General features: G+C 41.8%; 1 protein-coding gene across 3 annotated transcripts in view; it reads right to left on the bottom strand.

Moving 5' to 3' along the window:
• strada (STE20 related adaptor alpha) overlaps positions 1-14,004 on the bottom strand; it is a 94,932-nt gene that overhangs the window by 57,610 nt on the left and 23,318 nt on the right. The window contains exon 4 of one of the 3 annotated variants that reach the window (XM_078529877.1): positions 704-732. The exons of the other annotated variants lie outside the window; for them this stretch is intronic. Within the exon in view, the coding sequence (XP_078386003.1) occupies positions 704-732 (29 nt within the window). The remainder of the gene's footprint in view (positions 1-703; positions 733-14,004) is intronic. 3 annotated transcript variants of the gene reach the window in all.

The following is a 14,004-nucleotide window of genomic DNA, read 5'->3' as shown; positions in this document are numbered from 1 at the left end:
AAAAGTGATATACAAAGACAATACCAAAACGAGAGGTTATACTTAGCAGGAAAGATTGAACAGGCTGGGACTAGTTTCTCTCTCATAGAGAAGATTAAGGGGTAATCTAACATAGGTCTTTATGAAGAGGTTCGATCAAATAGTCAAAGAAATGGTTCCACTTGTGGGGACGACCTAAATTTAGGACCATAAATATAAGATAGTCACTAATAAATCCAGTAAGGAATTCAGGAGAAACTTCTTAACTCAGTGGTCAAAATGTGGGATTTGCCACTGCATAGAGTAGTTGAGATGAATAGCACAGATACATTTAAGGGGAAGCTAGATTGAGTATGAAGAGAGCAAGGAATAGACAGGTATGTTGATGGATTGAAATGAACAGGAATGGGAGAAAGCTCTTGTGGGGCATAAACAGTCAGACCTATTGGGCTGAATGGCCTGTTTCTGTGCTGTAATTCTATGTAATGTCATTAATAACATAATAATCTTTCTAACACTACTGTACAGAAAAGGAAAAAAGGAACTTTTTTTGAAAAACAAGACCACAAAATAAAATTCTCTTCAGCAATATATGGACATACAGGATGGCAAACTTCACAAGGGTGCAGTTAAAGTGAAGCTGGCTGCAACACAAGTCACATACTACATTGCAAAAGGGCTCACATGCAACCAATATCACAACCTTTTGGTGCTGAGTACTCACCTTTTTGTGATATTCCGCCTGAGGCCGCTCTGAAGTAAAGAAACTAAAAGTTGACTTTCAGTTGTGGGGCAGAACAATTGGCAAAAAAGACTGGCAATCATGATTATAGCTGACACCTCGATCAGAGTCACGGTCACATGGCACAAAATTAGATTGCTCAGTCAAAAAGGTTGGCATTTTACAGCAATAACAGTGTTTGAATGATAAATGCGATTTTAGTTTTTATTATACCATCTGACACCTACACAAAATTACAGTCTTATAGTCACTTAGATTCATTTACATACATATTACAGACTCATGGAAATGCTAATAGAATATTGTGAGATCAACTTAGAATAATTCAATCACTAGATTCCACAAGGATGCATGACAAAGGAATTATCACAGCACAGCCCCCAAATGATAGGATTCTGAAAAATACAGTATACATTATAAAACATCACAGTACTGTTCCCCCATAGGCTGTAATGATCATTGGACAAAACAACAGGAGATTATCCAGAGGATTGCAGTGAGCAACTAAAGCGAATGTCATTAAAAACATCTTTCATGTCAGACTGCTCAAGGACAGAGACAATAATCTGCAAAATGTCACAGAAGAAACACCAAGTTGTATTTTAAAAGTCTATAGACTGTAGGAAGAGAAAAATGAGGCGGGTGGGGTGGTGGTGGGGAGGAAGGAGTTGAGTCTGTTTTAGATCCTGAGGATGTAAGAGATAATGAAGGTTTAGAGTTAGATCCATGGAAAAGCAGGAGGAACAAGAGAAGAAAGTACAGAACAGCTAAGACCACCATAGTACAAATCACATAGATACAAATGGGTGTGATGGAAGGAGAGGTCAAAGGCTATAGGTTAAAATAGATTACTCAACAGATACAAAGATAACAAAAAGGTGAGGAAAGGCTCATTGATACTCACCTACATCGCACAGAGTATAAATAACAAAAACCATAAACAACAATATCTCTTGCCAAAAAGATATGGAGGGAAAAAAGCCCAACAGAGTTTATCGGGAAAAATTCCAATAAGCTCCAGGGAACCCATGACCATCAGTGATGCAACTCCCTAAGTAACCAAAACCCTCCACCCACATTTTTCAATTTCCCCAGACAGAGCATGAGAAGACTAGAAATGGTCTTTTCCATCAAATCCAAACATCACTGACTTCCTTATTCAAATACACATTCTGCTTAATCAATCGTCACCCTCAAAATTTATGACATCCTCCATTTCCACTGCCTCTCTGGGTAGATTATTCCATAAACTGTCTTATCTGTGTATTCACCCTTCTACAGAATGATACAGCAGAGAAGGAGGCCATGCAGCCCATCGTGACTGTGCTGGCTCTATGGTAGAGCAATCCAATTAATCCCACTGCCCTGCTCTTTTCTCCCCTTTAAGTATTTATCAAAATTCATTTTGAATGTTACAATGAGGTCTGTTTTCATCACCCTTTACAGCAGTGCATTCCAGATTACTTCAACATCACAGAATGGTTACAACACAGGAGGCCATTCGACCGTTGTATCTGTTCTGGCTCTCCAAAGGAACAATTCACCTAGTGCCACTCCCCTGCCTTCTTCCTGTAGCCCTGCACATTTTTCCTTTTCAGTTTATAATTCAATTCCCTCCTGAATGCCTCAATTGGCCCTGCCTCCACCACACAGGCAGTGCATTCCTGATCCTAACCACTTGCTGCTTGAAGAAGTTTTCCCTCACGCTGCCATTGCTTCTTTTGCTAATTACCTTAAATCCGTGTGCCCTCTGGCTCTTGATCCTTCCACCAATGGGAACGGCTTCTCCCCATCTACTATGTCCAGGCCCCTCATGATTTTGAAAATCTCATCAAATTTCCTCTCAACCTTCTATTCTCCAAGGAGAACAGATTCAACTTCTCCAATTTATCTACGTAACTAAAGTTCCTCATCCCTGGAACCAATCTCTAACGCCTTCACATCTTTCCCAAAGTGTGGCACTCAGAATTGGACACAATACTTTAGTTGACACCGAATCAGTGTTCTATATAAGTTTAACAGAAGTTCCTTGCCCTTGTACTCTATGCCCATATTAATAAAGCCTAGGATACCGTATGCTTTATTAGCCACTCTCTCAACCTGTCCTGCCACCTTCAATGATTTATGCACATACGCCCAGGTCCCTTTGATCCTGCATCCTCTTTAGAATTTCAACCTTTATTTTATATTGTCCCTCCACATTCTTCCTACCAAAATTAATTACTTCGCACTTCTCTGCTTTAAATTTCACCTGCAACTTGTCTGCCACCAACTTTTGAATTTCTGCACCATCTCCTCACAGTTCACAACATTTCCATGTTTTGAATTGACTGCAAATTTTGAAATTGTGCCATGTACATCAAGATCTAGGTAATTAATATACATCAGGAAGAGCAGGGGCCCTAACAGTGACCTCTGGGCAGCTCCATTGTAAACATTCCTCCAGCCCAAAAACCACCCATTAACCTCTTCTCATTCCTGTCACTCAACCAATTTCATATCAATGTTGCTATTGTCCCTTTTATTCCACAAGCTCTACCTTTGCTCACAAGTTGTGTGGCACTGTTTCAAATGCCTTTTTGAAGTCCATGTCCATCACATCAACAGCATTGCCCTCAACAACCCTCTCACTTACCTTGTCAAAAAACTCCAGCAAGTTAATTAAACACGATTTTCCCTTAACAAATACATGCTGGCTTTCCTTAATTAATCTGCATTTGCCCAAGTGACTATTAATTTTGTCCCAACTCGTTTCTAGAAGTTTCCCCACCGAGTGTAGTTGCCTGTAGTCGCTTGCCTTATCTTTATACCCTTTTTTGAACAAGGGTGTAATATTTGCAATTCTCCAGTCCACTAGCACAATCTCTGTGGCTAAGGGAAACTGAAAAATCATGGTCAGTGCCTCTGAATTTCCAGTCTCACTTCCCTCTGTATCCTTGATGCATCTCATCTGGCCCTGGTGCCTTGTCAACTTCAAGTACAGACGGCCTACCATTATCTCCTCTTTTACAATTTTAACCCCTTCAAATGTCTGAATTATCTCCTCTTTCACCTTGCCCTGTGCAGCAGCATCTTCCTTGGTAAAGACATATGCAAAATATTAATTTAATACCTCAGCCATGCCCCCTGCTTCCATGTGTAAATCCTCTTTTTGGTCCCTCCTCCTCCTTTTACCAGTTATATGCCTACAGAAGACTTTGGGGTTCCCTTTTATGTTAGTTGCCGGTCTCCTTTTACACTCTCTTGCTTCTCTTATTTGCTTTTTCAAATCCCCTCTGAACCTTCTATATTTAGTTGGTTCTTGGTTGTACAATCCACTCGACGTCTCTCACGGGCACACTTTTTCTTCTTCGTCTTAAGCCCAAGATCTTTCGTCATCCAGGGAGCTCTGGGTTTCTTTGCCCTGCTTTTCCCCTTTGTGGGTATATTTGACTGCGCTTGAACTCTCTTCTTTAAAGGCAGCCCATTGCTCAGATATTATTTTGCCAGCCAATCTTTGATTATCTTGGGCAGAACCATTCTAACCGCATTGAAGTTGGCTTTCCCCTGTTAATTATTCTTACCCTGGTTTGTTCCTTGTCCTTTTCCATAGCTAACCTAAATCTTATGATACAAAGTTCACTGTCCCCTAAATTTCCCCTACTGACATTTGACCCACTTCATTCCCAAGGACCAGGTCCAGCAGTGCCTCCTTTCTTGCTGGACTGGAAACATATTGAAGAAAGTTTTCCTAAGCACACGCTAGGAACTCTTGCCTCTCTGCCCTTTACATTATTACTATCCCAGTCTATATTTGAATAATTCAAGCCCCATTACAACTACTTTATAATTCTTGCACCTCTAATTTTCTTGCAAATTTGTTCCTCTACATCCTTCCCACTAATTTATGACCTATAGACTGCACGTGGCAATGTAACTGCCCCTTTATTTTTTCCTTAGCTCTAGCCAAATAGACTCTGTCCTTGCCCCCTCTGGGACATCATCTTTCTCTCCAGCATTGTAATGTTCTCCTTAATCAATACTGCCACCCCTCCCGTTTTCCTTCCTTTCCTATCTTTACTGAACACCTTGTAACCAGGAATATTTAACACCCAGTCTTGACCTTCTTTGAGCCAGATCTCTGTTATAGCCACATCATCATGTTTCAGTGTGGCAGTCTGCACCTGTAACTCACCAAACTTATTTCCCACACTCCGCCTATTCACATACATGCACAATAACCCTAATGTAGACTTTATTACTTTCTCCCTTACTCTGAACCATGTATTAACTTAATATTTCTTACTCCAGTGCTCTCTGTCTCTCCCATTATTTTGTGTACCTTGGTATTCCTCGGATATTACCTGCTGGTTCCCACATCATTTTAAATCCTCCTCAACAGCACTAGCAAATCGCCATGCAAGGAACTCAGTCCCGGTTCTATTTAGGTGCAATCTGTAAGGCCTGTAAAGGTCCCTTTCCCCCAGGGCTGGTCCCAATGTCCCAGACATCTAAAGCTCCCTTTTCCACACCATCTTTCCAGCCATGCATTCATCTGCTTTATCCTCCTATTTTACTTGCATGTGGTACCGGGAGTAATCCGGAGATCGACTTATCAAATCGCCAACTCTTCCAGTCTTCTTCATGCCCCCCTTGCAGCTGAGACACCCGTGGTCCCATGGACTTGGCTCCGATTGCAATCCCCAGATGAACATCACTCAGCCAGTATTCCATTCTGAATACAGATGAGAGTGTATGATGCACTCCGGGTACTTCTGCACTATCTGCCTGCTTCTTCTCGACTGTCTAGTGGTCATTCATTCCTACTCTCCCTGCATAGTCTTAAGCTGCAGGGTGACCACATCTTTAAAACGTGTTATTGACGAGACCTGGAGCTCGAGCTGCTGCAACTGATGACACTTCTTGCATGTATGGTTATCCAGGACACAAGAGTCTTCCTGGAGTTCCTGAATATCAAAAGGTGTGCACTGGAGGTTGTAGCAGCCCTGCCATTCCTCTACCTATTAGATAAAAATACTTACTACTACAACTAATAGGCCTTGCTACTTAAAAAAAAGACACATCAGCTACTCACGTCCCTTCTGTTGATGTTATTTAATTATAGGGAAGGTAACAATGCTTTTCTTGAAATTTTTAACGTTTTTTAGTCTATCAGCTGCTCAGACTTGCACTTCAAATAAAAGATGTTTCCTCATGTTGCCCGTTATCTTAAATTTGTGCCCTCTGGCTACTGGATTTTTTGCCACTAGAAACAGTTTCTCCTTAATTACTCTATCAAAAACCCCTCATTGTTTTGAATACCTTAATTAAATAACATCCCAACCAAAACTCAACTTTTTTTGCTCTAAGGAGAACAATCCTAGCTTCTGTAGTCTCTCCATATAACACAAAGTCCCTCATCCCTGGTACTATTCTAGTAAATCTCCTCTATGTTCTTTTCAAGGCTCCTACACATCTCCTAAAGTTTGTTGCCCAAATTGAATGTGACACTTAAGCGGAGGCTTAACCTGGGTGTTATAAAGATTTGGCATAACTTCACTGCTTTGTACTTTATTCCTCTAATAATAAAGGCAAAGATTCTATATGCTTTAAGTACAACCTTCTCAACTTGCCCAACCACCTTCAAAGATTTGTGTACATATATTGCAGATGTCTCTTTTCCAGCACTTCTTTAAAATTGTACCATTTAGTTCATATCATTTCACCTCATTCTGCCTTCCAAAATGCATCACTTCACATTTCTCTGCATTAAATTTCATCTGCTGCATCTGTCCATTTTGCCAGTTTACGTCCTACTGATGTTTAAGAACATACAGACATACGAAATAAGAGAAGCAGGCCATTCAGCCCCTTGAGCCTGCTCTGCCATTCAATAAGATCATGGCTGATCAATTTGTGTTTAGAATTCCACATTCCCATCTACCCCTGAAAACCTTGGATTCCTTTGCCTAAAAGAATCTATCTACCTACACCTTAAAAATATTCAATGACCCCGCCTCCAAAGTCACACAACCCTCAGAAAAAATCTCTCATCTCTGTCCTAAAAGGGTGACCCCTAATTTTAAAACAGTGCCCCCTAGTTCTGGACTTACCCACAAGAGGAAACATCCTTTCCACATCCACTTTGTCAAGACCGTTCAGGATCTTATATACTTCAATCAAGTCACCCCTCACCCTTCCAAACTCCAGTGGAAACAAGCCCAGTCTGTCCAGCCTTTCCTCATAAGACAACCCACTCATTCCAGGTATCAATCTAGTAAACCTCCTCTGAACCGCCTCCAATGCATTTACATCCTTCCTTAAATAAGGAGACCAAAGTTACACATGATATTCGAGATGTGATCTCACCAGTGCCCTGTATAACTGAAGCATATCATCCTTACTTTTATGTTCAATTCCTCTCATAATAAAGAATAGCATTCTATTAGCCTTTTTATTACTTGCTGTACTTGCATACTAACTTTTGTGACTCATGCACTAGAACTTCTAGATCCCTCTGCACTCCGGAATGCTGCGGTCATTCTCCATTTAAGTAACACTCACTGATTCCCAGGGGAACACCACTGTACCTCCTGTATGGAACACCCTTCAGTCTGAAAAATAACCATTCGCCAATGCTTTGTTTTTGGTCTCTTAGCCAATTTTGTATTCATATTGCCATTGAATGTTTAATGGGCTTCAATTTTGCTAAAAGATCTATTTTATGTTGCTTTGTCAAACGCTTTCAAAAGTCCACACACACATCAACAACACTACCCTCATCAACCTTCTCAGTTACATCAAAGAACTCATTCATGATTTGCCTTTTTACAAGTCTGCACTTTCATTTATTAGCCCCTACATTTCCAAATGCTAATTAATTTTATCCCGGATTACTGTCTCTAAAATTTTCTGCACCACCATCAGGCTGACCGTTGTAAGTTACTGTGTTTATCCCGCTCCTCTTTTTAAAGAAACGGTGTAACATTCAATTCTCCAGTTGTCTGGCAGCACCCCAAAATCCAAGGAGGATTGGAAGGTCATGGGCAGAACTTCCGCAATTTACATCCTTACTTCCTTCAGTAACCCAGTGTATCCCATCTGAACCAAATGACCTTTCTACTTTGACAACTACCGTTCTTTTAAGTACCTCTTCTATTTATTTTTATCCTATTCAATATTCCTACTACAGGGAATCCCCTATTAAAGTGGTTTTGTTTTAAAGGGCTTTATTTTTTTTAATGTCTGGGTTCCATTTAGAGTGCAGTGTTCCCTGTTTTAACGGGTGTGAGCAGTGTGATGACATCTTCACGCCCCCAACGTGATGACGTTACCGCGTGGCCAGGTCCAGTGATTCCGAGTAGAGTCCGGCTTACGGTTGTTTTGGTGCCATTTTGTCCTTACTACACATTCCAGGAACATTGTTTTTGCTGCTGCATTTTCAGGTTACCCCCCACCCCCACCCCACACTAACCTAAACTTCATTATTAAACTTTTTTATTGCAGCCTGCACTATTTGAGGAACTCTGTTGACTTTGATTTTTGAAAGAATTCTCCACTGCACTGCGGCAGTACAGTGATGTACAGGGCAGATACTGTACTGCAAATTGTTTTCAAATTTCTCTGCTGTTTGTACAGTATGTACCTGAGGAACTGCTGTGGACCTCTGCTTTAGAGATACTGCTCTGTACTGTACAGTACCTGTGTTTGAGGAATCTGTTGTAAACTTAGTGTTTTAAAGAGGTCTCTGCAAGGAAGCAGCCTTGGAAGGAATAAGATGGAATAAGGCAGCAATTTTAAAGTCACCTGCTGTACAGTACTGTACAGTATTTCAGATTTGTGATCCCGTCCGACCATGAGCCAGAAATGCCCAGCAATTGGTTGCAGTGAGCTTGCTACTGCCAAAAATAAAATCAAAACTATTTTACCCCGGAATGTACAGCACTGCACATGGATCACATTGTTTTACATTGATTTTTCCAGGCAAAAATTGTCCTCAGGAACCTAACTCTGCCTGTAACATTGATTCCTATGGGAAACTATGCTTCACTTTAAGGGGCTTCACTTAAAGTGGTGATTTTCACATTAAGTGAGGACTCCCCACTCCTCTTTTAATGCTACATTAGCAGCATCCTCTTCATTGAAAACATCATTTCATACTTTAGTCAAGCCCTTTGTCTCCAAAAGTTGATCTCTTTTTGGTCCTTCCTTTGACTATCTTTTCACTATTGAATTGTTTATTAAAGACTTTTGTATTCTCTTTTTGTTACTCACTAATCTGTTCACATACTCTCTCTTTGCCCCTCATTCATCTTTTTTTTAAAGATCTCCTCTGTGCTTTTTATGCTCCACCTGGATCAGTTTTAATCCCTGCGCTCTTTTCTCAATGTTTATATTGACATTCTGAGATCTAATTTATCTAATTCTTAAAAATACCTCCATAGGAGTCTTGCTAGGCTGTTGTTTTCCTATGTAAACATCTTGCTACCCATTGTCCTTCTTCATGGCTTAGGTGACCAATCCCATTTACCAACCTGTTGTCATCTTTTATGTTCACTCTCCCCCCTCACCCACTGCATTATGATGCCCAGCATCTGAGGTTGGAACAGATCAATGCTTTATACAAGCTGTCAATTCCCACAACTTGACCTCCATTCCACCAAGCTAAAACACCTGAAGATCCTGTTTGCCATTTTCATCGCCCTTGAAGACTGTGTTTATAGTTTAAGGGTGTCCTTGGACCTATTCAGTGCTGAAAGAGAAGTGTTCCAAAAGCCACCCTGGGCTATTCTAGCTGGCTATCTTAAAACAAGACAAAATTGGTTCATACAGATGGCTTGGTCCAGAGCATTCTGCAAGAGACAGTGGTCATAGACACCCAAATAAAGATACAGACAAGACGCAAGGGATAGGACTGGAGGTGAGAAAAACATTAAGATTATGAACAAAAGGCAAATCATTGAAAGAGGGAACTTAAAGAAGCACAAAAAGAACATTAGCTGGGGCAAAGATAAAGAAGTAAACTGGGATTAGGCAAAGGGGGTCCAAAACCGCACCAGCATTATGGGTCAGGTGCCTGTACCAGAATGTCTCGATTAGTTGAACTATCAGAGTCTTGGGTGAAGTTTCGAAACTTAGTTAAACTGAAGAAAATATTCACACTTTGTGTGACATTGTAACCTACAAAAATTATGGGATTCCATCTAATTCTACTAAGAGACTGCAATCGAATACTTTGTTATGTTTACACACAATGCATGGATGTGCTGGCTGCAGGACTAGAATGGCACTACCCCACAGATAGCAGCAGCAGTGTGGGGTTGGTGGGGTGGAGGGATATGGGGGTGGGGGGGGGAGAAGATCTGTATTTACTCATTCCCCCAGTTGATTACTGAGCAGAGGAGGCATTGACCTGGATCTCACCCGCCCTCCCTTCAAATTGGGATGTGGTGTGAAACAAGGAAAGAAAGATCACTTCTGATTTCATCAGGGTAATAGCTGGACAGTAAAACTCCACATCAGTGACCCTGGGGTTGAGAGAGGAGCATCAGCCAGGTTTCCTGCTCTCAATCACTATCCAGTGATCTCTGCTGAAAAGTGAGTCAGGTGAGGACAGGATTAGGTCTGGGTGTGATGCCTTGCATGAGAGAGTAGCCTGCTCAGACTGACTGACCAGGCTTAGACTTGGCAAGGTGATAAGGAGCTGATGCTTGCAGAGCTAAGCACTCCATTAACAAAAATCACTGCCATTTCTCTTCACATGCCAAGGGACAAAGTGCCGTTAGTTTTCACAGATCCAATCAGGATTGCAGGAAAATGAGAAAACCTTAAAATCCGTCTTAAGGATTATAAGAGCCATTTCTGAGCTCACATGGAGCGGGGATAACCAGTCATGTCTTGAGGGACAACACTAAACCTGCCTCAGTAACCCTGAGACCCATGATTTGTTTCTTCACTGTTTCACCATCATTAAAGGGCTGAGTAGGACCAGCTCATCAACCCCAATTGACAAAAGAAATAGGTAGCTCAAAGCATTGAGAGATCACCAGCAATTCCACATCACAACAAAATCCACAGGCGCTCAATTACACACATACGCATCCTTATTTTGGTGATAAAGCAAAAAATTACAAATGTTGCAAAACTGAAATAATGACAGAAAATGCTGGAAACATTCAGTAATCAGTCACTGAACAGTGATCCTTCCATGCTGATATAAAGTGTACGCCCAAACTAATTTGTCTTTCCTCATCCAGATGTTGATCATCTGGCTGCACATTTCTAGCAGTTTCTGGTTTTACAACAGGATTCTCAGTGGTGCACAGCTAACAAGGTGAGGCAGTTCTTACCCAGCCATCGCATTACTGCAGTGCCATGTTTGTTGTCTTCCCCCCTCCCGCTGCTGACTCTGGGTCATAAACATCTGGAAACAACAGCTTTGCTGATCAGTATCAGAGGTTTATGCAGACACAAAGGATTGTGAATGACGAAGTTTCAAAAAGATTTCTTTTTCTGGCAAATGTGTGGCAGAGAGGAATGAATAGTAAGGGAAATGAACTCCCTCTTAATATACAGGAGTCAAACCAAAACGTAGAGGTCAGGGATTCCCATGGTGTGTGGGTATTACTTAGGATGACAATGTTGAGCAGGAGTACTCTACATTTGTTAGGCTAACACATTTCAGAAAGCGGGGGACAGGAATTGCATCTATTCAGCAATTGCTAAGTTCCTTTTGCAACAATATTGAGATACACAAGGATAAAAGGCATGCACGACCATTGGAAGAGCTAATCTTAAGGTTAAATGATAGGAGCTGTATTAACAGAATGTGATGAGATAATGGTATTCATGTTTATCCTAGGTAAGGAATCATATAAACATCACAACACATTGGATCTCCGTAGGAAATTTCCATCTAGTCTTCATGAAGCTAGCGTAAACAGCCAAAAAGACATGTCTGCCAGATCTTGGAGGAGCTTTCAGTATGTGAGTATAGTTGGAGCTGATCTTTTTTTGGGGGCATCGCTGGCTAGGCCAGCATTTGTTGCCCATCCCTAATTTCCCTTAAGGTGGTGGTGAGCTGCCTTCTTGAACCGCTGCAGTCCATGTGGTGTAGGTACGCCCACTGTGCTGTTAGGGAGGGAGTTCCAGGATTTTGACCCAGCTACAGTGAAGGAACAATGATATATTTCCAAGTCAGGATGGAGTGTGGCTTGGAAGGAAACTTGCAGGTGGTGGTGTTCCCATGCATAGTGCCCTCGTCTTTCTAGGTGGTAGAGGTCACAGGTTTGGAAGATGCTGTCGAAGGAGACTTGGTGAATTCCTGCAGTGCATCTGGTGGATGGTACACACTGCTGCCACTGTGCGTCGGTGGTGGAGGGAGTGAATGTTTAAGGCAGTGTATGAGATTCCAATTAAGCAGGCTGCTTTATCTTGAGTGCTGTTAGAGCTGCACTCATCCAGGCAAGTGGACAGTATTCCATCACACTCCTGGCTTGTAGATGGAGGACAGGCTTTGGGGAGTTAGGTGAGTAATGTGCTGCAGAATTCCAAACTTCTCACCTAGTCTTGTAGCCACAGTACATAAATGGCTGATCCAGTTCAGTTTCTGTTAAATGGTAATCCCCAGGATGATGGTGGGGCATTGAGCAATAGTAATGCCATCGAATGTCAATGGGTGATGGTTAGATTCTCTCTTGTTGGAGGTGGTCATTGCTGGGCACTTGTGTGGTATGAATGATACTTGCCACTTATTAGCCCAAGCCTGAATGTTGTCCAGGGCTTGCTGAAAATGCTTCAGCATTTGAGTTGTCACGAATGGTGAACATTCATCAGCAAACATCTCCATTTCTGACCTTATTTAGACAGAAGGTCATTGATGAAGCAGTTGAAGATGGTTAAGCCTAGGACACTACATTTTAGTGAAGTCTGGGACTGAGATGATTGACCTCCAACAGCCAAAACCATCTTCCAACCAGTAGAGTTTACCCCCCACCCCGATTCCCATTGACTTCAATTTTGCTGGGCTCTTTGATGCCACACTTGGTCAAATGCTGCATTAATGCCAACATGTCACTCTCAGCTCACCTCTAATTCAATTCTTCTGACTATGTTTTTGACCAAGGTAATGAGGTCAGGAGTCAAGTGGCTAAACTGAGCATTGGAAAACAGGTTATTGCTGACCACGTGTCCCTTGAAGTAGCACTGTCATTGACACCTTCCATCACTTTGCTGGTCATCAGGGGTATACTAACGGAGCAATAATTAGCAGGATTAGATTTGTCCTGCTTTGTGTGTTCAGGACATACCTGGGCAATTTTTTCACATAGTCAGGCAGATGTCAGTATTGTAGCTGTACTGGAATTCTTTGGCTAGGGGTGCAGCTAGTTCTGGAGCACAAGTCTTCAGTACTACGTCCCTGATGTTGTCAGGGCCCAAAGCCTTTGCTGTTTCAAGAAATGACTGAAGGCACTGGATATCAAGTGGAGTGCATCTAATTGGATGAAGATGATGCTGGGCACCTCAGTAGGAGCTGAAATGGATCATCCACTCTACACATGGTTTCAAATGCTTCAGTCTTGTCTTTTGCATTGTGATGTGCTGGGCTCACCCATCATTGTGGATTTTTGTGCAGCCTCCTCCTTCAGTTAGTTGCTTAATTGTCCACCACTGATGACTGGACATTGCAGGGCTGCAAAGTGTTATGACTGGTCCCAGGGTGAGATCCCCCCAATTTGTTAACTTCCTGAATGGGACACCAATTTTGTTCTGCTCCCGGGTGAGGAGGAATGAGCTGGCTCCCCTTCTTTATTCAACCTCCCCGGTTGGTCACAAGGTCAATTCAAAAGGGATCCCTTCCTCCGCAGAAACCTTTTCCCAGTACAAATGTATTTTTTTTTTTTAGAAGGAGCCAATTTAACCAGGCTTTCTTGAGTCAAAGAATGAGCAAGTTTATTAGTGACTAAAAACCTGAGAAAAAAAAATAAAAATGCAACACACATAACTTCTCATTTCTGATTTGTGGGTAAGAGTCCAAATAGAAGTTTAAAATAATGAATCAGTGTGCGAGAGCGAGAGCCTGCACCCGTAGGGATGACTAATTGGTCTTCTCGATGTCACATGCACACACTGCAATGCTTTTTAACCCATTTTTCCCCTGTGTATTCCTGCAAGGGAAAAAAAAACATGTCTCTTGCCCAGGGTCTATTTTCTTTCATCTCCAAGCGTTTTACACATTGAGATATAAGTCAACAGGAGATGGCTTTTAGATGACTGCTGAGACTTGGCAATCAGTCTTTTTCTCA

The sequence above is a fragment of the Cetorhinus maximus genome, chromosome 25 (genome assembly GCF_964194155.1).
Source record: "Cetorhinus maximus chromosome 25, sCetMax3.hap1.1, whole genome shotgun sequence".
Lineage (NCBI taxonomy): Eukaryota > Metazoa > Chordata > Chondrichthyes > Lamniformes > Cetorhinidae > Cetorhinus > Cetorhinus maximus.
The sequence above is the reverse complement of the archived record's forward strand: the minus strand, read 5'-3'. Positions and strand labels throughout refer to the sequence as shown.